At 39.7% G+C, this 23265-nt stretch overlaps 1 protein-coding gene across 7 annotated transcripts; it reads left to right on the top strand.

Moving 5' to 3' along the window:
- The first annotated feature begins 4815 nt into the window (after positions 1–4815).
- FBXO43 (F-box protein 43) lies at positions 4816–16662 on the top strand. 7 transcript variants are annotated; one of them, XR_009966357.1, is made up of 8 exons: positions 4816–5194; positions 5526–5602; positions 9232–10757; positions 11640–11742; positions 12685–12870; positions 12962–13220; positions 14179–14373; positions 16514–16625. XR_009966357.1 is itself a non-coding variant. In XM_062627304.1 (7 exons), exons 3-6 carry the CDS (start codon positions 9280–9282, stop codon positions 13205–13207), a joined length of 2013 nt encoding a protein of 670 aa, XP_062483288.1. In that variant the 5' UTR covers positions 4816–5194; positions 5526–5602; positions 9232–9279; the 3' UTR covers positions 13208–13220; positions 14179–14755. The 7 variants fall into 7 exon arrangements, 6 of the variants coding, with proteins under 6 accessions (XP_062483288.1, XP_062483291.1, XP_062483292.1 ...); XM_062627304.1 differs by lacking the exon at positions 16514–16625 and having other exon boundaries at positions 14179–14755; XM_062627307.1 differs by lacking the exons at positions 12962–13220; positions 14179–14373 and having other exon boundaries at positions 16514–16662.
- Positions 16663–23265: the final 6603 nt, after the last annotated feature.

Consider the following 23265-nt stretch of genomic DNA (forward strand, 5'->3'; position numbering starts at 1 on the left):
AAACAAGATAAGCTTTGCATTTTCCCTTTCACCCTCTGATACAACACTAGCTAACCTAATCTACCTTTTCATTGATTTAAGGAATTATAAATCCTTGGAACAGACTGTGGGTAGAAGAGTAAGAGGACTAAAAAAAAAAAAAGGGGGCGGGGGGGGTGGGGGTGTCAAGGGGCAGAGAGAAGAAATTCCACCCTGAGAATCATAACATATGTGTGCACAATCACCAAACTGATCAAGAGTTTGGTAACGCAGTGCTACTCTTCAAACACTTCTTAATGCCCTATGACATTTTTGATTGTTTGGATTTATTTAAAGACAAGCATTCCTTCGCAGTATATCAGACTAAATAGTTACATATCCTCCAAAAACATGCTACTAACCTTTAAGTAATCCTATTCTAACACAGAAATATGGCTGCAACCGTAAGTTTCAAGGTTGCTCCTGTAACCTCTAGACAGATAAACAATACTTTTTTTCCACACAATTCAAGACTAGACTAGGATGTATCTCCTTGTACATGCTTTTTTTTAATCTTCTGAGGTAGCTGTTTTCTATGTCACTGTTCTGTCTGACAGAGAAGACAAAGATTCCTAACCCTTATGGCAGTGAATTGCATTCATAATACTTCTTTATAAGCATGACTCTTGGCTGCTTTTGCTTAATATTACAGTAAGGATTATTTCCCTATCTTTACAGTTTGTTTGAGCTAGGATGTTGGAAATAGAATGATAGGTTTGACAGAAGCAGTTCATCCTGTTTAAGAGTCTAATCAACACCTAACAAACCACCTTTTTAAAATCCCATTATGCCACTCCATTTGAGGGAACTGGAAATAATTCATTAAACTCTATAGCTTTCAAGTAAGGTTTTGCTCTACCTTAACCACAGTGGCAACTCGATCCACAGGTGTTATAGCCTTTTTGTGTCAGTACATTATAGTAAGATTAACATTATAGTGATAATTATAGTAACAGTACATTATAGTAAAATATACTATAGTAATTCATTAGCACTTGAAAAGAGCAATTTGCAAGCCAGAGAGCTGAACTAAGGACCACAGCTGCAGTGGTACACTGAGTGCTGCTCATGCAACAAAATATACTGCTACTAAAGACTACAGCTATGTATTTTGCAGTGAGGTGCCATGGATTGGCCGGCCTCCACGTACCCTGCAATTACAAGTGCTGCCGAGGTGCCACAGGCAAAAGGCACACAGCGATGCACCCGGGTGCAGCCGCCATCTACCGCCAAGACGCGGGACGCCGGCCGAGCTATTACGTACCTGTGAGAGCCGAACCCGCTACTTTACGCCCCGTAGCACCCACAGAGGGGGACGGCCAGCGGCCTTCCTCAACTGCAGGAACAACAGCCCGCCCCAGTTCCGCACCGGGGCCTTCCCTACCTCCCCGGGGGGGCTTTACGCAGGAGCAAAGGTCGAGGCTAGGCCAGGCCTTTCCCTACTCCCCACAGTCTCTGCACCTCCCCGCTCCGAAGGGGACTACCGGCTGCGACGGAAGAATCCCAGAACCCCCAAACAAAACCCAGACCACCACTCGCCTGCACGGCAACTCCACCCGCCCCGCTCTGCCCACGGCGCCGGCTGATGACGACACACCGTGCGCCGGTGCCGCCCTGCACACCAGGGCGTGCCGCTGTGGTACCGGCCGCCAGAGCTGGAGTGCGCACGATGCGGATAGTCTCTGCCCGGCCGGTTAATCCCGACACCTTCAGCCTCCTCCCCTCTCGGTAGTGAAGCCGAGAAAGAAAGAAATGCTTTTATAACGAGTGTGAGCGTTAACCGCTTATGACGAAAGCGCAGAATATTCGGTGGCATTTGTTAAACGTTCAAGCTTTCGGCTGAATCGTATCGCCGGTGTGCGAAGAAGACAGCGGGCGGTGCAGGGGTAGTGCGACAAGATCGAGCGCACCCGGCTTTTCGGTGTGGCGGCGCCCGACCGGCTGTGCGTGCGCGGGTCGGGCAGCTGCGGGCCTTTTAACACGTCTGGGCTCTCGCCTCCGGATCTTCAGTTCTATGTAAGACACTTGGATAAAAACAGCATCTTGGTATTCATAGAATCTCAGAACCGTTTGGGTTGAAAGGGAATTCAAACCTCATCCAGTTCCAACTCCCTGCCAGGGCCAGAGAAACCTTCCACCAGACCAGGTTGCTGAAAGCCTTGCACACTGCCAGGGATGGGGCAGCCACAGCTTTGGGCAACCTGTGCCAGTGCCTCACTGCCCTCACAGTAAATAAATTCTTCCTGGTGTCGAATCTAAATCTACACTGTTACAGATTAATGCCATTCCCCTTTGTCCTATCACTACATACCCTTGTAAAAGTATTTTAAGCTTGTGGGCAGTATCATATGTACCCGTATTAATCCAAATTTACAAGCCGCGATGCAACACATTTTAAGTGTGAGTTACTATGAAAGAAATTCAAACGTCGATGATTCCCGAACTGGAATAGCACAGACGAGACTTGGAATTTCACCGGCTGCACTCTCGGTCCCTGGCTCAGCGTCACTGGCGCTGCAGATTTGGAATCCTCGCTGGGCATTTAGCAGAATAACCCATCTTTGCTTTATTTCTGAAAAAAAATGCTTAACAAATACTGTTTTGAGAATATGCCCATTTAAATTACTTCATCATTTAAAAAGTTTCCTAATTTAAGGAAATGTATTTCTTCTCCTGAGTATAAAATGTTTCTTAGCCACCCAAATGCGTGGATGTGCATGAAGTTTTACCAGTGGTAATTTATTGATACTGTTCTCATAGTAGCAAATCACCTTCATACATTACCTACAGCTTATCTAAAATAAACTCGGCGAATAATAAATAGCTGCGCTTTTCCTATTTTTTTTATTTAAGTTAAACGTAATGAAAATACAGTAGTGATTTCAGGCAGCTCTGAATAAATATATAGAATAAAGGGAATGTGAAGCAGAGCCGGAGGGAAACCTGAACCCTTCCCTTCATGGTAAATGCATGCGAAGTAATAACCATCTTATAAATAAACAAAAAAACCACAACTGTTATTTCCGCACACCCGTTTTAAAACGCGTTTGTCAAACCGGTAATTTTAAAAGAACTTGTCAATAACTCCACGCCATGAAGAAGTCAGTTGAAGTTAATTCTGTGAAGCTGCCTCCCTTATTAGGGAAGGAATCTTATAATTGCTTGATTATTGTCAGCTTTTACCTGTTCGCTTGAAAAACCAGGATGTTTTACCAGATCTTAAAGGTTCGTTCCTTCAGTCTGTTCTGAAACAGCCCACTTCCCTCAGCGGAGCGCTTTAACAGCAGCCCGTGATCTGATGGGCGGATAAACTCTCGCCCTAAGGACGCTCCTTGGATTTGGAGGAGCAGAAAGGGTTGGGGGCTGTGTGGGAGACCTCCACTGTCCCAGAAAGGGAGACAGCTCTTGGGGAATTGGTAGGAAAGAGTAAGGAAAGGCTTGTGGCGGGAGGCGGCGAGGTGCGGGATACTTCTAGATGATAAACAAACGCGGTCAGAGCCAAGCGCAGCGTATGCTGCAGACTGTCTTACCTTGTTTTGTTTAGAAGCAATGTTCTCAGGTTTGGGGGGTTTGGGTTTGTAGTGTAGGTTTGCATTTTTCTGATTCGTTGGTTGGTGGGTGTGTAACGCATTTTGTTAAATCGCGCTTTGTTTTTAGCGCGATGTCTCTGTTTATTGCATTAAATGCGGCAATTACAAATTGTTACTTTTTTTTTTTTGTCTATCAGGGTTTGAGTGACGAGACAAAACTCGCAGCTACTGGCCCGCTTTAAGGAGCTAGCAGGCTGCCAATTTCACAGAAAAAAAAAAAATCATTTATTTTATAAATAAATACAACTATTTGAAACATGTTTTCTTCTGATACACGTGAAATAGACGATATTACAGAAGGCACTTCTGGAAAACTTGTATTACATGCTGGAAAGTTTCTAACGATTTCTTCTAAAAAGGAAAGAGCAGATACCCTGACTTTTAAGCCCGTGTTTCCTGAAGCCACTCTGAGCCTGCCGGGCACGTCGGCTGTCAGAGACTGGAGGTTGCCAGAGGGGAACGCTGCAAATTTGGGGATGACAGTATCTCATTTCGGCGTTCTTTTGGAAAGCCTCTACTTTGCTTCTTTAGATGTAGGTGTTGCTTTTAGAGTCGCACACGACGATTTCATCTCTCTCCTTCATTGTCCGGGTGGAGGAAGAAAACTGGAAGTGTGAAGAGGGAAAGAAGCAACAAAATTAGAGATAACCCGGAGTAATATTAGCGAGATGAAGGGGAATAACACCCAGCAGAAGGAGAACACTACAGTGATTTAATTGGGTCTTCTTTATGCCCCTGTGTAGCAAGCTCCTGCTTCCCCCCCCCCGTGTAGCCCCACATTATCCTTACCGAGCTCACAAAAAACCAGGCACCCAGGTACTCGTGGGTTTGTTTATTCCTTTTTTTTTAAAAATTTATTCTTAATATACAGTTTAATTAAAACTAAAACCATGCAAAACCTAAGCGACTTCTGTCTTCCACCCGACAGTTTATTTAGATGGCGCTTGACAAACGCTCGGTGATTGCTTTGTTTCTGGGCTGCCGGGTACAAACGTACTAATTACTCGCATTAATTAGCACCCTTATAATTCAACCTTAAAAGTTGTGGTGTAAAGTTCGTTATGTGTGAAAGTCTGTGGCTGGCTGAGATCAAGCCGCGCCTCTGCGGCCCCCCAGCCCTGGCAGCCCCTGCAGGGAGCTGAGGGGGGTCCCACAGAGGCGGGAAAACCGCGCCCTCCCCAGGCACCTGAGGAGAAGCAGGGCGCGGGGCGGAACGACTCGGGGGTGTCTTTAATGGTGGGCTGGGTGCGGCGGGGGCCGCAGGGCTGAAGTATAAAGTGTAAGGAGAAGGGTAAGCCCTTTCGTATCTTGGAGGAGTGGGCTTTCACGTTCGGCGGAGCCGTCCTCCCCAGGCTCAGGCCCTCAGCCCTCTGCCCTGCCCTGCCTTGCCTTGCCTGTCCCGAGGGCCGCAGCACGAAAGGGGTGGGGGAGGCAGTGTGGAGCGGTTGGTGCGGCGGGTAGTTCAAATCCAAGCGAGGGAAAGCGGCGGCGGCCGCACGCGAGGAGCCGGTGTGGGTGGAGAGAAGCGAAGCGGCTCCTCACTAAGGGCAACGGGCTTCAGAGCCGGGAGGCGAGCTGCTGGAGCGGTAGGATCCCTGTTCTCTCTAGTCTGCAGGTCCTTGCTTTCAGCCCTCAGGGGGTCCCGCCAACCGGCTCAGCTGCACCCGGTGGTAGGGGGCCTCTATGCTCTGAATCCTGTGCCCAGCCGTTTGGCAGATGAGGGAGTAAAGCTGTTACTGTCCGGCATCCCAGGTGCCTGAGGTACCCTCGGGGGTTGGTCCCTAGGTAGCCGTTACCTTCATCGCTGGATAATTAGATATTGCAGTAAACGCATAGATGAGCTGACAGTTGTGTCTTAGCTAGGTAACGTTTCTTTTGCACCTCTCTCTCTTCTCTCCACATGCTTTCTCACTTCAGGTAATCAGTAGCGGTAAACAATACTTTGACTATAGAACCTTTCCTTTGGAAGATTTGTAGTTGCTTCACAAATTGAGGTAAGTGACCCACATCTTACAGATAGGACCTAGCTATACCATCTTCAATATTAATACCTTTGAAGGCACTCATAACTTCCCTGTTTTTATATATGGATGCTTACAGAGCAGGGTCTTCAGATAATTTTACTGCAGATATGGTATCTGTTTAAATAACAGAGAAAATAAGTCTTGTACCACTGGAACTTTGCCTTTATCTGTTTTGTTAACAATGGTGGCAAGGACAGAAAAGTTCAAAGCATCAATGTTCAGTGTGTGTTACTGGGGAATGTAAATTAGTACTGTAAACAAGTGACTCCGTCCTATGATCTCTGCTTAAGTTATAGGCACCATTTATCACTGCCTTCTATGACCAACATTTTTATCTCTTTAGGACACTGTAAGACTGAGCTTGTCAGAAATTATGTCTTGTCTAAATACCAGAATCCTGTTCTTAATTTAGTTTGGGACTCTGAATATGAAATATTTTGTTCTGTAAATTGCAGTTGACTTGTAGATCAATTTGAGAACTACAAAATTGGTAATAGATGTGAAAAATGCATACAGCACAAGAATCTACATCTAGAAAATAAGGATTTTAGTCCTTCCTCGGTAACTGACTTGCTTGTATGACCAGTCTTTGCTGCACATGTGTTTTATGATGTCTAAGCCAAGGTTAACAACACTTTCAGAAATTACCTCAAGATCACCAAATGAAAAGAGCTTGATGTATTGGATATAGTAGATGAAAATTTCCCCTCATAAAAAATGAGTGTTTTATAATTTAGATAGGTCATAAGAGGTTTTACTAAACATCTCTTATGAATGTGAGTAGCATCTCATTTCATGTGAGAGATGTTCAGCAACTCTGAAAGCCTTTCCCTTCTGTAGTGTATTTGTAAAATGAGACTTTTTGTTAAACTTAAATCTTCATTTGTACAAGGAAAAAAAGTATATACAAACCTCAGCTGTATACCGGGACTTGCTGTAAAGAAGCGTAATGGACTTTGTTCACTACTGTATTGCAGCAGCTTTCTTAAAATTTCTTAAAAGTTGTTCTCTCAGAATCCATCTAATAAGTTTACAGGCTCCTCCTGCTGGGCGCTAGAGTATTTACAACGTATTTACAGCTTGAATTGCCAGCATTCTGTCAACTCTGCTGTTCTGTTCTCCCCTACAGCTGAAAAAACTTGGTTTTCTATGATTTTTATGTTATTTGAAGCACAGGTTTGCTTAAGTTATTTTATGCTGTAATATTTTAAATTTCCTCTGCTTTCAGTTGTTCATAAGGCTAAGTGATTGGAATGTCCAAGAATGAAATTTGAAGAGTGAGGTTTTCCTTTTGTTGTTTCTTCAGCATGTTGGCTGAACACTAAGTTTCTAAACCTGCAAGCCTCTGCACTTTTGTTAAATGTGTGTTTAGTTTCACTGTGTTTAAGGAAAATATTAATATTTTTAAAGGTAAGTGTGGGTATGTGATTTTTGGGGTGTGGGGGATGGGGGCATTGAGATTTTGAATAGCCAACTCAAAGTAACACTCAAAGTTTAAAGGTCTGTTTATCAGCGTTTTTGGTAGGAATATCTCCTGACAACGTTTGTGAACTACTGCACTTCCACAAATTTCAGCATAGAAAACTAAAAGCTCTATTCTTGCCGATTACACAATGATAATGCCTTATTGTTACTACAGGTTTCTTAACAGGTCTTCCTCCTTTTATGAAAACAAGAGATGTTCTTATGTGGTTCTCTGCTCTTAGAGTAAATAATCATCTGAAGAGCAACTACAAAGACTCTTCATACCTTTTTCCTATATTTTAAAGTTATTTTCCAGTTCATAACACAGCATTTTCAGCCTATTGCCTAAAATGTTGAAAAGTGAGGCAGTTGAAATGGTAAACACTGCTTGGAGTTGGTCCTCCACTGTTAAGGAAGTTATCCCTAATTCATTTTATAACTAGCTTAATGCTGTGCACTTGTGTTTCCTATTTGTGCTGTCATTTATTTCACAAAATGAAAGCAAGGAATGAGGACAGCTCAGTGAGGGGAAAACAAATGTGAAAATAAGGTACCTGTAGAGGTAAATGGGAGAGGGAAAAGAAAAAGGCCAGACTTCAGAGTTTGTTGTCATCTTGGAATTATTTTTACGTACCTTTCTTTTCTGGAAGAATTTTCCTCAATTATATGGATAGATTCTTTTGTTGTTGCTGCTTTAAATCTATTTGATTTCATACTAATCCAACATGATGCTGTAGGCCTTTATGCCAAGTTCTGTTTGCTGTTCAAGATCCTGTTCTTTTTGAGCTTCTATACATTGCTCTCTCCTCCAGAGTAGAAACCAAAACAAAGCATTTTCTATACTGCAATGATCTTCTAAAATGCTTTCAGTATGGGTCAAAAAATGCTAACTAAATCATCTAAAATCATCAAAGGATAGTTCCCCTTTAACCCCTTGGCAATTTTGGTTCCCACTGCCTGTGTTTGGTGTCTAGGGGCTTGACTAAGTCACAACTTTTGGAATATTAGCTATGTCTTAGTATTTGGTGTTTAAGCCATCTTTAAAGTTTCCTATGTTTGTCTGTTCTGAAAATTCAACCGATATTTCCAGGCTTTGTGTTCCAGAATACCAGTTCTAGAGGCCAGTAACATACCCCAGTAAAAGGTGCCGATTCAAACTTTGAAAGTCTTTCAATGTTGATGTGAACTGCTATGGTCTCTGTGAGAACAGCCCTTAGACTGGCATTTATTCATAACATTTTTTACTGTGTCTTGTGTTCAGAAAGCAGTGACCTATTGCCACTCTGGTTAACGCATGAACGGCAAAAAATAAGTCTGTATTCTTATATCTCTTATTTCAATGGATGCATTGGTCACTTGTAACTTTATTCTAGGAAAATATGTAGTAGTTCTTAAAAGCTTTTATACTTAATAAGTTTGAAGGAAACTTTATTTCTGTGTGCGTGATGAGAGAATGTGTATAGCCAGCCCATCAGTTTCCTTGAAGTGTAAAGCTTCAGAACACTCAGTTTACACACAGAACTGAGCAAAAGCAGAGAGCTTCTTTACAAGATAACATTTAAATGCAGGTAAGAATGCACTACTGTTCCTGTTGTAACTAGAGGTCAGATTTTATTCCACCCAGGGACTGTAGGGGTCTAAATAAAAGACTTGTGGACTTGCGACTTCATGCTTAATCCTCTCATTTTTCTCAAGGAAAATTTGTCTAAACCTTCTTAATAGCTCCTGCTAGTTCTTAAGACTGAACTGTTAGTGGTTGGATGTATCAATATTGTAGTGCTGATAAGAATCTTGGTCTTATTGGAATGAGAGGGAGTTTTGTCACCAGTTTCAGCCCAGATGAGATTAGCTGCTGTGCTACTTATTTGAAATGTTTTTCCTTGGATGAGGATTGGCAGATCAATTGGCTAACTGGATATACATTTTAATATGCCTCATGGTATACTGTGTATTTTAATTAGTCATTCTAATGATCTACTTGATTGTAATTTATCTTTGTGTTCAACTATAAGCACTATTTCTACCTAGGACTAGTGTAAATACTTTTTGTCATGGCTGCTAGCTTGATAGATTTACAAAAGGCTTTCTCACTAATCTGAGGGTGATTTGGTGACTACTTTTATCATTTGTTTCAGAAGTAACACTGGTATCCTCATTTACAAAGTCAAAGTACCAAGCAGAAGATGTCGGACAGTAGTTCCATAATGTTCAATGTTCTTAAAAGAAATAGATTAACCTCTCCCAGCAGCAGCTTGAAATACTCCAGTTTTAAAGACACGTGTTGCACTTCATTATTTTTGGACAGCAAATGCAATGAGCCAGTAAAAGATTCTGATGTAAAACATAGAGAAGGGCTGAGTGCAACAAGTTTATCATTGCTACAAGAGCATTCTGAGCACATTCGTCCAAATGTCCCCTTTCCTGTGTCACCATGTATTGAAAATGAAATTAATTCTATCACCTTATCAGAAAGAAAAGAAGCAAACAGAAGTGCAGATTTTTTTGAAACTCCTAAAGTGAGTAGAAAAAGCTCCTCACTACGCAGGAGGCTGCTTTTATGTAGGGCTGTTCCAGCTGACACAACTGTAGGATGCTGTGAAAGACAAGCTGGTTCTTCAGGAAGGATCCCGGGGAAAATGCTCTCTTGTGTTTTGAGCTGTGAAGAAAAGCTTTCACAAACTGCTTCAGATTCTCTAAAAGATAAAGGTTACAAATGTCTTACAACTAGTACTTCAAAAACTGAGGACTCTATTCCTGATTGCTCAAAGAGGAGACTTTCCTTTTCACAACAAAGAACTTCTACACTAGATGAGTCCAAATGTAAGGATCCCATATTGCTAGAACCGGAGTGTTTATCTCCAATTCAATGTAAGGATGTTATTGTTAGCAATGCTGATGAATTCAATGAAAGTGCCCTTATAAGTGTTACTGACGGGTTGCTTAGGACTCCTACTTACAGTGTGTTACCTGAGGCCAATGAGGGTAAGTTTCTGACTTCCATCAACAGTCCTATAGAGAACTTTAACTTTGAACTATGTGATATAAATTCTCCCCCTGTTAAGCTGGCAAGTTACCAAGATCTTTCAACACCTGAGGATAGTGGATATAATTCACTTCATTTGGACAAATCGGGAGACTCATTGTCTGATCATGAGGGATCTTTCCAAGAGTTATCCCAAAAACGTAAAGAAGATTCCAAAATTCTGGATAGTAAAAGAAAGACAAGAAAACTTGAACGAGTTAGAAGGTTATCCACTCTTCGTGAACAGGGCTCACAGTCAGAGACAGAAGATCGTCATGGCAGTCCTTCTACTTCAGCATGTATGTTAACAGAAGAAAGCAACTTTGTCAGTGAAGACCATGCATTAGTTTCAGAACAGCCTACTGGAGATGTTGTTGTAAGTCATGGAGATCTCTCAAGAACTCCAGCTCTGAAAGTAGTTCATGAAATTTGCTTGCAAAGACAAAGATCAGACCAAAATCAAATATTGGAGGATATTGATGGAACAGAAATATTTGCATTAGAGCATGTTCTTGCTGGACTTATTGGCAAGAAAATGGGCCTTGAAAAATTAGATATTTTAACAGAGTTAAAATACAGAAATTTAAAACATGTTCTTGCTATAGTTTTAGATGCTTTGACAGTGGAAAGTCTATGCAGGTAAGTACTACTGCTTCCTTCTTCCCTCCTGCCCCCTCCCCCAAAGAGGAAAATATGTGTTTCTGCAAATAAATCAGAATAACTTCTGGAAAGGTGTCAATAGATTTTGTTTGTAAGGCAATGAAAAAGTTTTGTTGCCATTAACTGAGTGGCTCTTTCTGTGTAGTTTTAAAAATATATTGTATGGGGGGAATTAAAAACCAAAACAAATGAAAAGCCAAGCATGGGAATTAGTAAATTTAAAACTAAATCACAGTATTTTTAAAATGTAAAATGTATTAAAATTTTATTTAAGTGTAGGAAGTTCTTCTCATTACAAGTTCCCCAACAATGTGTAGTACTCAAAACACATTTTCTAGATTTTTTTCTTGTGTATTTAATTTCCTCAGTTATTTCTAAGTACAGAGATGCTCAAAGAATTTTGATTCCTGAGTAATGTTCTAGATTAGTTTTTAATTAATAGAGGCTGTCACTTATTTCAAAGAAATCAAGAGTGCCATGTGTTCCATAGTTAGAGGGAATGGGAGAATAGGCATGGATTTTTTTGGTAACATTTAATGCATGAAAATGTTACTTTGGAAACAAACTTGGTAAGTGGAAGGAAGGAACTTAAATAATTTTGTAAGTCAAAGATACTCTGTGTTATTTATATTGCAACTGTTCTTTAGGCTCTTCTATTATTCTATACAGTGGTGTGTAAGAGTATATGAGAGCTATATTTCCTAACAATATGGTGAACTAGAATATAGCAGTAGTCTGTAAAATGACCAATAGGACATGAAATCATGCAAAAATCTTTTAAAGGTAGTCTTACTAACGTGACTTCTGTACTTCTTGGCAAAAATGTGCAGGTGGGTAACTTTTTTCGTTAATTTGTTCCAGCATTTGGGAAGTAAGCAAAAGCTGGCGTGAAATCATTGTACAAGATAAAAGTGCAGATAAGAGGAGAAAGTTGTACATAAAACACCTGAAAGAAGAAGCTGGGGTAAGGTTGGTCTCAAAGGTAATTTTTTATGTTTTTTTTTTTTTCCTTCAAGTGTGGACCAAGGCAGGTCAGAGGAAAGAGGAAACATGTTGTAAAGCTACAGAAAGGTAGCTGGTACATTTCCAACATAAGTATGTGAAGGATTCTAGTAGGAGAATGTAATAGCTTTTATTACTTTTCAACTGTCCACAGTCTGAGTACTAGTCTTTCAGCTATGCAAGACACTGCCCTGCCCCATGCCCCTTGAGAATCCTGTAGGATCTCTTCCTTAACTGATTCTGGCTTTAGATCTGAAACCTTGTTCACACCTTTGTGCCATACTTTTCCTCATTTTCCATTTCACTCTATGCTGTAGGAGGCAGCCTAGACTACTTCCTGTTTATTTTCAGGACTGCTTGTAGCAAGGCTTCTTCATGGTGTACTTGTGAACATCAGGACATGTAGAAGTTTTTTAAGGGGCATCTAGAAGAGCAAGCATGTTAATAGCAGTATATATATATATATATATGTTTGGGTTGGTTTTGGTTGGTTGGTTTTTTTTCAGATCCTCCACAAGTGTATACAGACACACTTCACTGTAACCTTGCTTTAATTGTGATGAAACTTATACTTGCTATTTCCATGCTTGCTGTTGAGATGTGTCCAGATTTGGAAACATGAAGTCTTCTGGTAGAGAGTGCTAAAAGACAGTTGGCTTTTTACCCTGTTCATTGGACTTTGTTTTTAATAGTTCCTGTCTTTTGTTCTCTTACTAAACATAAATATTTAAGGAAAATACAGGCACTATACATAATTTCATTTCCTAATGTGTTGTTGCAGAGGGAAAACAAAAAAAAAGGGCAAAACCCAGCTGCAAATCTTAACTAAAACCTTATTTCCTTTTGTGTGTTTTTGTTTTTTCTTCTCTCTGTTTGCTCCCCTTCCCCCCATGAACTTTAACAGGAATATTTATTGAAAGCTGAAGATGCTGCCACAAGACTTAATGTCCTCAATAGATCTGCTCTAAGACCTGTTCAAGCTCAAGCCAGAACTCCTGTCTTACAAACACCATCTTCATACACTGAAGTTACACCTAGGAGATGCAGTTCTGTTCCCCATTCGAGCAGTAGACAGGAAGAATACATCAAAGTAAGTAGCTAAGAAACTCTTCATTTTCAGTTTTTAGAGACTTTTCATTTACAAGGTCTGAGCAGCTCTCGTCTCCCTCCTCTTGCTACAGGTTGCTAAAACTCTGTGCACTGATGAAGCTATAAAACCTTGTCCAAGATGTCAATATCCTGCTAAATATCAATTGATAAAGAAACGGGGACTATGTAGCAGAGAGACATGTGCATTTGAGTTCTGTATTTTATGTTTGTGTGCATTCCATGGGTCAAAAGAATGTAATAGTTCATCTGCAAAACAGAACAAAAAAGATGCTCCTCCAGGAAGTGCCCAAAGCAAAAGAAATTTAAAAAGACTCTAAATTTGTAAGACATGTAAGTCCATACATTTAATTCCCTTCCCCCTTCTCCTAAATTCCTAATCTTGTTCATATTATTCCTAAATACATGCATTTTGAAAGTCTCAATGTGTTTTTGCTGACTTGTCAAGATAACTTCTCATGTATATATCTTAATTTAGCAGATTTTTGTTTCTGAAAAAAGTGAACATTTCAAAACATTTTGTCATATTTTACCTGTTGCATAGTAGGTGGGCATTTGCTAATATCTGGATTATTTTAATAAAGTGTCTTAAATGTAGTCTTCAATATCTGGCTTCCAGCACCTCATAGATGTTTAAAAATGCAATTTTTGTCTTAATGACAAATTAAAGAAAATTATTTTTTAAATAAATCTTTTTAATGGAATTTATTTATTTGCTTTAAGTTACAGTGAATGTTATAAAGTGGAGCACTAGGTACATACCCCAAAAATACTCCTGCCTATATAAATGATGATACCTCAAAAGCAATATATTAGTTGTCTGAATTTTGTATTAGAATAATTACTTTGTTTTTCTCTTAGCCTCTGTAATGTAAGTCAAAGGAATAGCAATTTCTAAACCAAGCTGTAGTATGTGAATGTTACATTGTACTGTTTTTTTACAGAGTTTTTGTCTTTACTTGAAAAATTCAGGTGATACTGTATATATTCACACATCTAAGCATGCTGTTGCATTACCCTTGTTGCTTTGAACTTAGTTTTATACTTTGCCTGACTTTGGCTCCCGGATACTGGATTATCTTCATACTTCTGCTTGAATTAGAGGATTATCTACTGCTAGAAATCATTCTTTCTCTATCTGAGGATTTAGTTAAGGGAATTCACTGATTTTTGCTCTTGAACTGAATATGCTGAGCCTTTACAGTAGAAGAACTCAGTCTGTCTCTTATAATACAAAAATCATTTGAGGTATTTTTTTGTTTGCCTTTTTTTTTTTTCCCTTGAAATCCAGGTGACAGAAGTGGACACAGTACCTGCTCTATGAAGAGGTAGTACCAATTTACTTCTATTTCCCCTTTCAAGGAGTTAACTTGTCACCAGCATCTTGCAGAATGCTTGTAGTCAGCTGGTGTTTCTTCCTCACTCTTCTTCTGATTTTTGTCCTATGTGTTATATTTGTGATGATGCAATTTTACTGTGTTTGTAGGTAAGCCTTATCACTGAGCTATTTAAAAAGTAGTCTTAAAAAAAAACCAACTTTCAACTAAGCACAATAAGCTGTGTATTTGCCTCTAATATTTATTAACGTATATAATTTGGTTCAGGATGTTCTATAAACATAACTTCCTCATCTCTAACTGTTGTGATTTGTAATTTGGTTAGTACTTTCAGTGTATCTGACTTCTGCGGTAGTAGCTCCACATAGCATTTGGAAGGAGGAGAAATAACATGGTTAATAAGATGCTTATGGAAGTTTTGGTACTAAATCTATTAACCAAATATGGTATTATTAAAGAAGGGATCAGTGCAATATATCTGCCAGAATCCTGTTTATTGCATGAATAAAATTATCAACACTTTCATTCCATGCATACTGGTATTTGCTAAGCCTTTGCATTATACTTGTCTAGGGTTAGACTGGTAGCACTTGAACTGGAAGACTGAAAAAAGAGTCTGTATAGAATCAATTCTGAAGAAACAATTGAGGGGAAGGATTTGGGAGCAAGGTAGGGGTGTAAATTGGTTCTGGTATAGGCATTATTGTTTTTTAATGGTAGCATCTTGAATATCTGCAGTGTCCCTCCAATGAGGACTAGCTTGAGAGGAAAAAATCTTGACTACTATTTCACAATTTTGAGTTTTTCTCCTGTTTTGACATCTCTAAAACTTTTTTTTTTCCCCTCTTCTAGATCTGTCTCACAAAAATCTTTTCTTGAATCAAATGTCTCTTGTTCAGTTAGGTATCACAAATGTAAGTATGCTCTGGTGTTCAGGTGAAATGAGTTCTCTGCTGTCATCCAGTGCTATACTTAATGTGTGGGGAAAGAATAACATATCTAACAGAGCACAAGCTATGTTATAGATATCTCATAGCCTGTAAAAGTTTGGGTAAAAGGAAACAGAATTCTTTCCTGATATTTGATTGCTTAGTGACAAAAATGAAGGCTCTGGGGTAGGAGAGTGGAAGTAGCATTTGAGTCCTTGTTCATATGCATTTTCTATATACTGTATCTCTCAATTAGCCTCCATCAGATACCACTAAGCTATATCAGTCTCAACTTGAAATAAATAGAAAAGGAGAACATAGGTTCCTACTTTGTTAAAAAAACAAACACACTCCCCTCAAAACCAACAAAACCAAATCATCAACCCCCACCCCCTAAAAAAAACCAAAACAACACCACAAAGTCAAACCCAAGAGCAACACCCCTCTTGTCCCTGCCCCAACCCAACAGTCCATGAGTGTCAGGGGGTCTAGGGATTCATGTCCAGCATCTTTTTCTACTGGGCTGAATTAATTCCCAGAGACTCAAGGTCAGGTACTAATACTTACAGCTAGCACAGGGAAGAAGGATGCAATTGGTCTTTAGCTAAACATGACAATGATCAAAAGTTTCCAAAAATATTCTGACCATCATTATTCTCTAGCTCAAGAATTTTTCTTACAATTGACAACAGATTGTTGGAAAGGGAGGAGTGAATTGTCTTTCACTCTGGAAGATGGGGATGATGAGTTAAAATTAACGTTCAAGATAATATTTGGTTTGTTGGCTGCTGAAAGTCTTACTCTCGCAACGCTTATTTCCCTTCAGACAGACGTGATCTGTAGTAGGAGGAGTGATGTTACCTACAGAGCATGCCCAGGGAATGCTTTAATGCATTTAGTTTTTTGGAGGTGATGGTTTGAGCCAGACCTGTGGGTTTAAATTCCTGAACAGAAATCTTAGACGTAACATTTTGCTCCTGACAAACGTTGCTGCAAGGATTGTACTTCATAAATCTTTATTTTTTGGAGCAGCACCCATAAACCTCAAGGTTTGTGAGAAGGGAACTGAAATTACTTAAGCCTCTGATCATTCTTGGTGATAAGAATGGAAGAGATTAGGCAAAAAATTTGTTATAAGTCTTTTGAATTGTTTATAGGATAGAGCATTTGTATGTTCTATCACTAGTTAGCTAAAAATGATAAAAAAAAATTTGTTTCTTAATTTAAGGTGCTCATCAACACCTACCATATTATTTTCCTATTCCATATGCTGGTTATTCATTAGTACCCCTTAGGCAATTTAGGCAACGTAGGTTAATTTTAATAAAAGAGGTAACTCCCTTTCTTTCTGTTTCCATAGGCACATGAAGAAATACAGCATTGTCAGATTAGAAAAGGGATTCCTGGAGTCTAGCACCAAGCTCTTAAATCAACTCATCAAATTCTGCCTTAAAACTGGATATGATACTGTCTTATGACCTTTATGTTGGAGACCTTTTGCTCTACTGTTCATTTTGATTGCCTTTTTTCTAAGCATTGTGATTCAAGTAACTATTCTTCCACTGAGACTTTTTTTCCCACAGTGTTGTTATGACTGAGTGGTATAAATACCACCCCACTCTTTATTTCATTGACAAAAAACTCTTAACTTAGTCTCATCTCTTAGATACAACCTTTGTTTCTTGTACTGTCTTAATGACCCTTTACTGTTACCATTGAAATCTGTTCTTTCAGTCAATGCAACCAGTATTCCAGGTAAAACCTCCTTAAGATCTTGAATAACATTAGGGCTTTCTTTTCTGTGGCAGAAATAATTTGACCAGTGCATATGAAGACTAGCATTTCTTTTACGTCTTCTGCACACTCACAATTTAGTGACTAGGTGCAGTACTCCCATGTTCTCTCACAAATTTTGAATACATTATTTTTTTCCATAAATTCTTACTGAATCTTAAGTGGGTAACCTTGTACTTTATGCTCCAAAGCTTCAGGCTTTCTTCTTTCTCTACTTCAATGTTGCAATGATTTAATATTTGATGTGATTATATTATATTTTTATAAATTAAAATTCTTTGTGGTGACTCTTACATGATTTTTGATGCAAAACATCTAGCAGATTCTTTTATCACTTGTCAGATGCCCAAAGAAAATCTGACTGTTTCTTGGGAATGATGTGTTTCTTTTTAGTTAAACAAAAACAAAGCTTGCTTTTACTTTCTGAGCTCTGATTAGTTGAAATTCTCATTACAAGAAGACTTAGCACGTTTTTTCCTCTTAACTTTGACAAGCCACTGTGCAGTGTTAGAACCTGCCCAAACTTGTCAGAAGCCTAAATGCTCATAAGGCCTTATTGAGTTGGGTGCTAATGGATGAGTAGTAAAGAAACCAACTCTTCAGTTGAAAATATGTGTGGCTTGGCATTCTGAATGAACTCATAAACACTGTTGAATATTAGACGCTTCATATAAAAATAGATTTCTGACTTGGAGACTGAAATTCAGGAGTTAAAATCCTCTCTGATTCCCCTTCTGCACTCTAAAACTCATTCTGAAAACAGTTCTGCAAGGGTGGTTGTGTCTTAATTCCCCCCAGTCCCTGGCAAATCGGATGTGGAAACTGTGCCCGCATTTCAGCTGCTTCCTCTCAGTCCTGAATCACAGTGAAAAACCTGTTTCTGTAAGCTGTTTAAACATTGTGTCATGACTAGAACCAGCTGAAGCAGTAGAAGGATAATAACTTCTGGGAAGCAATAGTATCCTAGATAAACACAGTAACACTTGCTAAAAGTTATCATTTGGAGCAGCAAGGTTACTGCAGAATTAGTCAGCAGTTGTGCAGTGGTCTTCCACTTCAGCAAAAATGTTAATTATCATCCTAAAGGACTTATGTTGCTGAAATGGAGGACTCCTGTCTCATTCCCCAAGTACTGAATTGGGTGTAATGCGTTATTTGGGGCCCGAAGAACATGTTTCTAGCAGTGCTCTGTCCTGCCGGGACATGGTAGCTCAGTGCCTAGAGTATATGTAGACCATCACAATACAAAATGAAGTTTTCCTCTGGTATGAATCCATCACATTTTCCTGGTGTACGTTTCAATTGATCAGATGCTGCACAGATAGTGGCAATGGCAACATCTTTGGCTCTTAAATGGGAATTTCAGTTGTGCTGGCAACATTCTTCCATCTTTCAAAAAATTTTATACACAAGAAGAACTCTCATGAAATACTGGAATTTCAGATTCAATTTTCCTTTATCCTTTTCCCATTGTCTACTCTGTGGTGTGCAAGAACTATTATTGGGATGCCTTGCTGTTGGAAGCATTTCTGACAAGATACTGTTCCAAGACTCTGTATTGCAAATAGCCATAGTGTGAAGGAGCACAGTGGGTCCTGTTCTCTGCTTGAAACAGAAATGCTTAGTGGTGCACTGTTTATGTTCTGGACTTTTTCTTTATTTTAAAGAATTGTCGTAGAGTTGTCCATGGAGAACATTATACAACACAGAATGGATAATAAGAAAACAAACTAATTCTTGAAATGCTTTGCTTAGTTAACTAACTTAAATGTAAAGCTATCTTAAGTGTTGAACTGCTTTTCTCACTGAAAACAGTCCTTGATTTCAAATGCTTTTCTGTTGGTAAAAACATTTTATCAGAAGGGGGCACCAAAGATTTTTCTTACAGAGAACTTCAGTCATTTCCCCTCTTGCTTTAACCCTTATACACTAACTGAACAATACAAATGCAAAATGTTTTGAACAGCTTAAAGCAAGGGTGGCCATAATTCCAGTCCCTAGGAGCTTCCTTTACAGGGTGAAGCTGTGCTGGGCACACAGCCAGGTCCTACAGAAACCAGGCAAGATCATAGAATCATAGGTTGGCCTAAACAGTGGCTGCTGGCTCAGTTCCTCTCTTAGCAATGGGCTTAGATTATCCTGCAGTCTCGATGCTAGCCTGGTGTTGGCTACAAAACGTATCTCTCTCATGGAACTGTTGCAACTGAAGTATTTGAAAAGCGATAGTTTCAGGAGCTGCATGCTCTGGATTTTATTTCCCAAAGAAAATAATAAAATCCAATATACTTTTACAAAGTATGGATAATATACAAGTGCCTCTTCAATCTACCATGATTTAAAATGATCACAGGAAAAATAACTTATTGTGTGTGTCTTATACTTAATTGATGTTCTGATGCCTTTAGTGAACAAGAAAGGGAAATTATTATCTCAAAACTGGAAAGGGACTAAGTATCTCCATGGAAGATATTTTAAACAATATCAGAATGGCAGGATTTTGTTAGGTTTTTGTTAAATGAAGATCGGGTGAGAATTTGAAAAATTAATGTGTTTTTTATCCTTTAACTAAGTACTTTTGGAGTCTAGGAGAGCAGCAAGTAGGAAAGTAGAATACCTACAAAATAAGAAGACTAATTTTGTATGCTTTTCTGAAGCATTATTGAAATCTTAAGGAACACTAATTAGTTATGGATTCTTACACCTTTCTTAACACCTATTGCGTTGACACTGCTGTGTTCTGGGAGCTGATGTCCATGAAATGTGTTTCCTTCTTCCTTCTGATTTCTTCTTCTTTCTTCTCCCACTCTCCCTCCCCCAAACCAGATCAGTCTCCCAGTCTGCTTCATGAAGCTGCTGCACAAGCAGCTCCGGTGGCATGACACAAAAAGGTGGGAAGTGATGATCAGTGGGATGTGCTGTTTCAAACAGCACTGCTGCTATCCACAGGCTTGATGCACCAGTAGTATCTCTGATAACTTAGCTCTTAGCTGGAGAATCCTGGGTTTGAGGACTGTTGTTGACATCTGTTTGACTGTAACAGATGGAAAAAAGATGGAAAACAGACTGGAGAAAGATATGCATGCTTTTAGTGTTTCTTGTTTGGTATATGCCACCTACTGTCAGGAGATGATCTTGTTAAAGGACCTGTTTGGCATTACTGGTGTATGTTATTCCTGTCTGCTGAATAGTCTTCATACACCTCTTCTGCTGGCTCTCTAGTTGGCTGGAACAGCTTTTAAGCCAAGTTCAAGGAGCTGACTGGCTTAAACCAAGCTACAAGTAACCCCAGAAAAAAGAAAAAAAAATCATGACATTTGCTTCCACAACTAAAAGAAAGAAATGGTGTTAAACCTGCAAAGCTTAAATTAGCACAGCCAAAATGTATTACAAACCACAGCTCTAGTTTATCCACGTGAAAAATTTAGAGTAGACAGTGACAGCACAATCTTTTGTACATAGTGCCAAAATTTCTGATACACCCCCTGATAGCAAAATCTCTGTGAGAAATAACTGTTGTAGTTTCTTCTGATCTGTATCTTCTGTTTCAGTTGAAAGCTATGCTATGTTAATTGTAATGGGCTGCTAAGAAAAAAATATCTCTGCTTGCTGTAAGCTTATGTTCCATGGTAGTTCTTTTATGTTGTATGTGGTTTGATAGCTGTGGGTCTAGTAGTTCTTTCCTAATTTTCATATTTTCATAGAATGACTTTATTTCTAATATACTTCTTCAAACTGCCACAATCTTGGTGAATGTTTTTTTTTTTCAGTTAAGTCTTAATGCTCTTTTCCAAACTTAGAAAACGTAGTGTGATACTCTCCCAGAGTTCCAGCAGTTATTTCTTAGGACACTCACACAAATTTGTGAAGGGATAACATGACTGCAGGTATGTATACAGAATCATAGAATCATAGAACAGTTAGGGTTGGAAAGGACCTTAAGATCATCTAGTTCGAACCCACTGCCATGGGCAGGCACACCTCACACTAAACCATGTCACAAATACACTAAACTATGTCACTAAACCGTACCACCAATTGCTGAATGGTCCTTCCAAATCTAATTCACTTTCCAGGTGTGCCTTGTATTCCTTTTGTCTTTTCTAAGACTTGGACTAAACAAAGATTTATACGAAACTTTTAGAATCATAGAATCATAGAATAGTTAGGGTTGGAAAGGACCTTAAGATCATCTAGTTCCATCATAGTGCGATGCCTATTGTATCATACCCCCGTAGACGTTCACACATCTCCACATCTCTAATTCCTCTTGTTAGTTCCCCATGCTACGGGCATTTGTATAGAGGCATCTGAGCCAAGATCCAACTGAAGCCGGCTCATTGGCTGGAGTGGCTGGAATATCTCTACATTGCTCCGAGCATTTATTATAGGTTCTGGCAACTGACTGGGTGTGTTGGGATGGAATGATGCCCCCCTCCCCAACACATCTAGTTTAAAGCCTCCTTGACCAGTCTGGCAAGCCTCCTACCGAAACTGCTCTTCAGACCAGCTCCACCAGCCCCCGCTAGACCTGGCCTACAAACTCGGGTCCTGTGTTCAAGACACTTTTAACCCTTTATTAACCTGGCTAATCATCCTAGATTTTTTTAGGTCCTGCCCTGTATCCTGGAGAATTGACAAAAGGATTATCTGAGCTCCAGAGCCCCTAACCACCTCCCCCAGGGCTCTGTAGTCCTTCTTTATGTTCCCTAGGCTACTACTGTCTATATCCCTAGCACCCACATGTACCACCAGAAGTGGGTAATAGTCTGTGGGACTTACTAGAGCAGGCAGCCTCTCTGCCACATCCCTGATCCGTGCCCCTGGACTTTAAAGACTTTAAACTCTTTAAAATTCAAAACTTCTAAAAACCATTTAAACTTCTACATTGTCCTGGTAGAATAAGATTATTATAGGAATCCTTTGGTTGTTGGTGACACGGACAATTCAAGGAATATTCTCCAGTGACTATCCAAAAAGAGACTTCTGCAGAGGTCTAGCTCTTTGGGCTTGCCTTCCCTCTGACAGTCTCCTCCACTAGTAAAAAGTTTCTGATGTTGATAGACTAAAGCTTTGTCAGATCTTTTCCTTTACTATTTTAGAATCATAAAATCATTTAGGTTGGAAAAAACCTTTAAGATCCAGTCCAACTCTTACTCTAGCACTGCCAGGTCCACAACTAAACCATATCCCCAAGTGCCACATCTACACATCTTTCAAATGCTTCCAGAGATGGTGACTCCACCACTTCTCTGTGCAGCCTGTTCCAATCCCTGACAACCATTTTTGTGAATAAATTTTTCCTAATATGCAATCTAACCTCCCCCCCCCCCCCCCCCCCCCCCCCCCCCCCCCCCCCCCCCCCCCCCCCCCCCACCCCGGTGCAACTTAAGGCCATTTCCTCCTGTCCTATTTCTTGTTACTTGGAGAAGAGACCAATGTCCACTTTGCTACAACCTCCTTTCAGGTATTGTATTTGTTACTTTTTTGAATGAGTAATTAATTATGGGGATGTTCATAACTTCACTGTGACCACTGCCAGGAATCAAACACAAGTTAGCACCTAAAAACACAAGTGCACATTTGGATTCAATAAAGCTATCCAATTTATGTCTTTACTGAGCAAGTCACAAGGGGACTTGTTCACCCAGCAATCTGACATAGCTTACATGCTTGTTTCTCTTAGTGCAAATTTTGTCCCAGCAGTTTTGATCTGATTTGCCTGAGTGATACTTTAGTTGATAAATTGCTGAAAGCCTAAATTTCTGAGAAATGTGGAGGAAAGGGACAATGACAGCATAAAGTCTTCACTGAAAGTCCACTTTTCCAAATGGCTCTTTAGTAAGGAGCAGAGGAGGGAGATGTCAGCAGGAATGGAGAGAATCAATCTATGTTTTCCTCCCATTTGTCTTCCTGTGCAGATCTCTTTCTATACCGGCCTTATGCTAATAATTTGAAACCTATTTCTTGTCTTTTTACTTTCTCTTGTCTAGAATTCTCTGTCACGCCTAGCCATTCATCTTTTCTAAAAGGTCAGATGCTTTTTGGGATAGATCATGGCTTTGATTATATTTATGAAACATTCTGTAGATCTGCAGTTCTGCTAAGTTAAATAATAATCAAAATGAAAATAAGAGCAAGGAAAGAAAAATGTGGAAAGGGGGGTAAATCAGCTTAATCAGGGACTGGTAGTGGCAGGACAAGGGCTAATGGGTTAAAACTTAAACAAGGGAAGTTTAGATTAGGTATAAGGAAGAAGCTCTTTACTGTGAGGGTGCTGAGGCACTGGAATGGGTTGCCCAGGGAAGCTGTGAATGCTTC

Source organism: Pezoporus occidentalis, unplaced genomic scaffold, assembly GCF_034315485.1.
Source record: "Pezoporus occidentalis ecotype Australia unplaced genomic scaffold, CSIRO_AGI_Poc_V1 ctg3, whole genome shotgun sequence".
Taxonomy (NCBI): domain Eukaryota; kingdom Metazoa; phylum Chordata; class Aves; order Psittaciformes; family Psittacidae; genus Pezoporus; species Pezoporus occidentalis.

Coding starts and splice junctions, on each gene's coding strand:
- FBXO43 (XM_062627304.1), top strand. CDS start 9,280: ATGTCGGACAGTAGTTCCATAATGTTCAATGTTCTTAAAAGAAATAGA. Junction 10,758..11,639: donor ACAGTGGAAAGTCTATGCAG/GTAAGTACTACT, acceptor AATTTGTTCCAG/CATTTGGGAAGTAAGCAAAA. Junction 11,743..12,684: donor ACCTGAAAGAAGAAGCTGGG/GTAAGGTTGGTC, acceptor GAACTTTAACAG/GAATATTTATTGAAAGCTGA.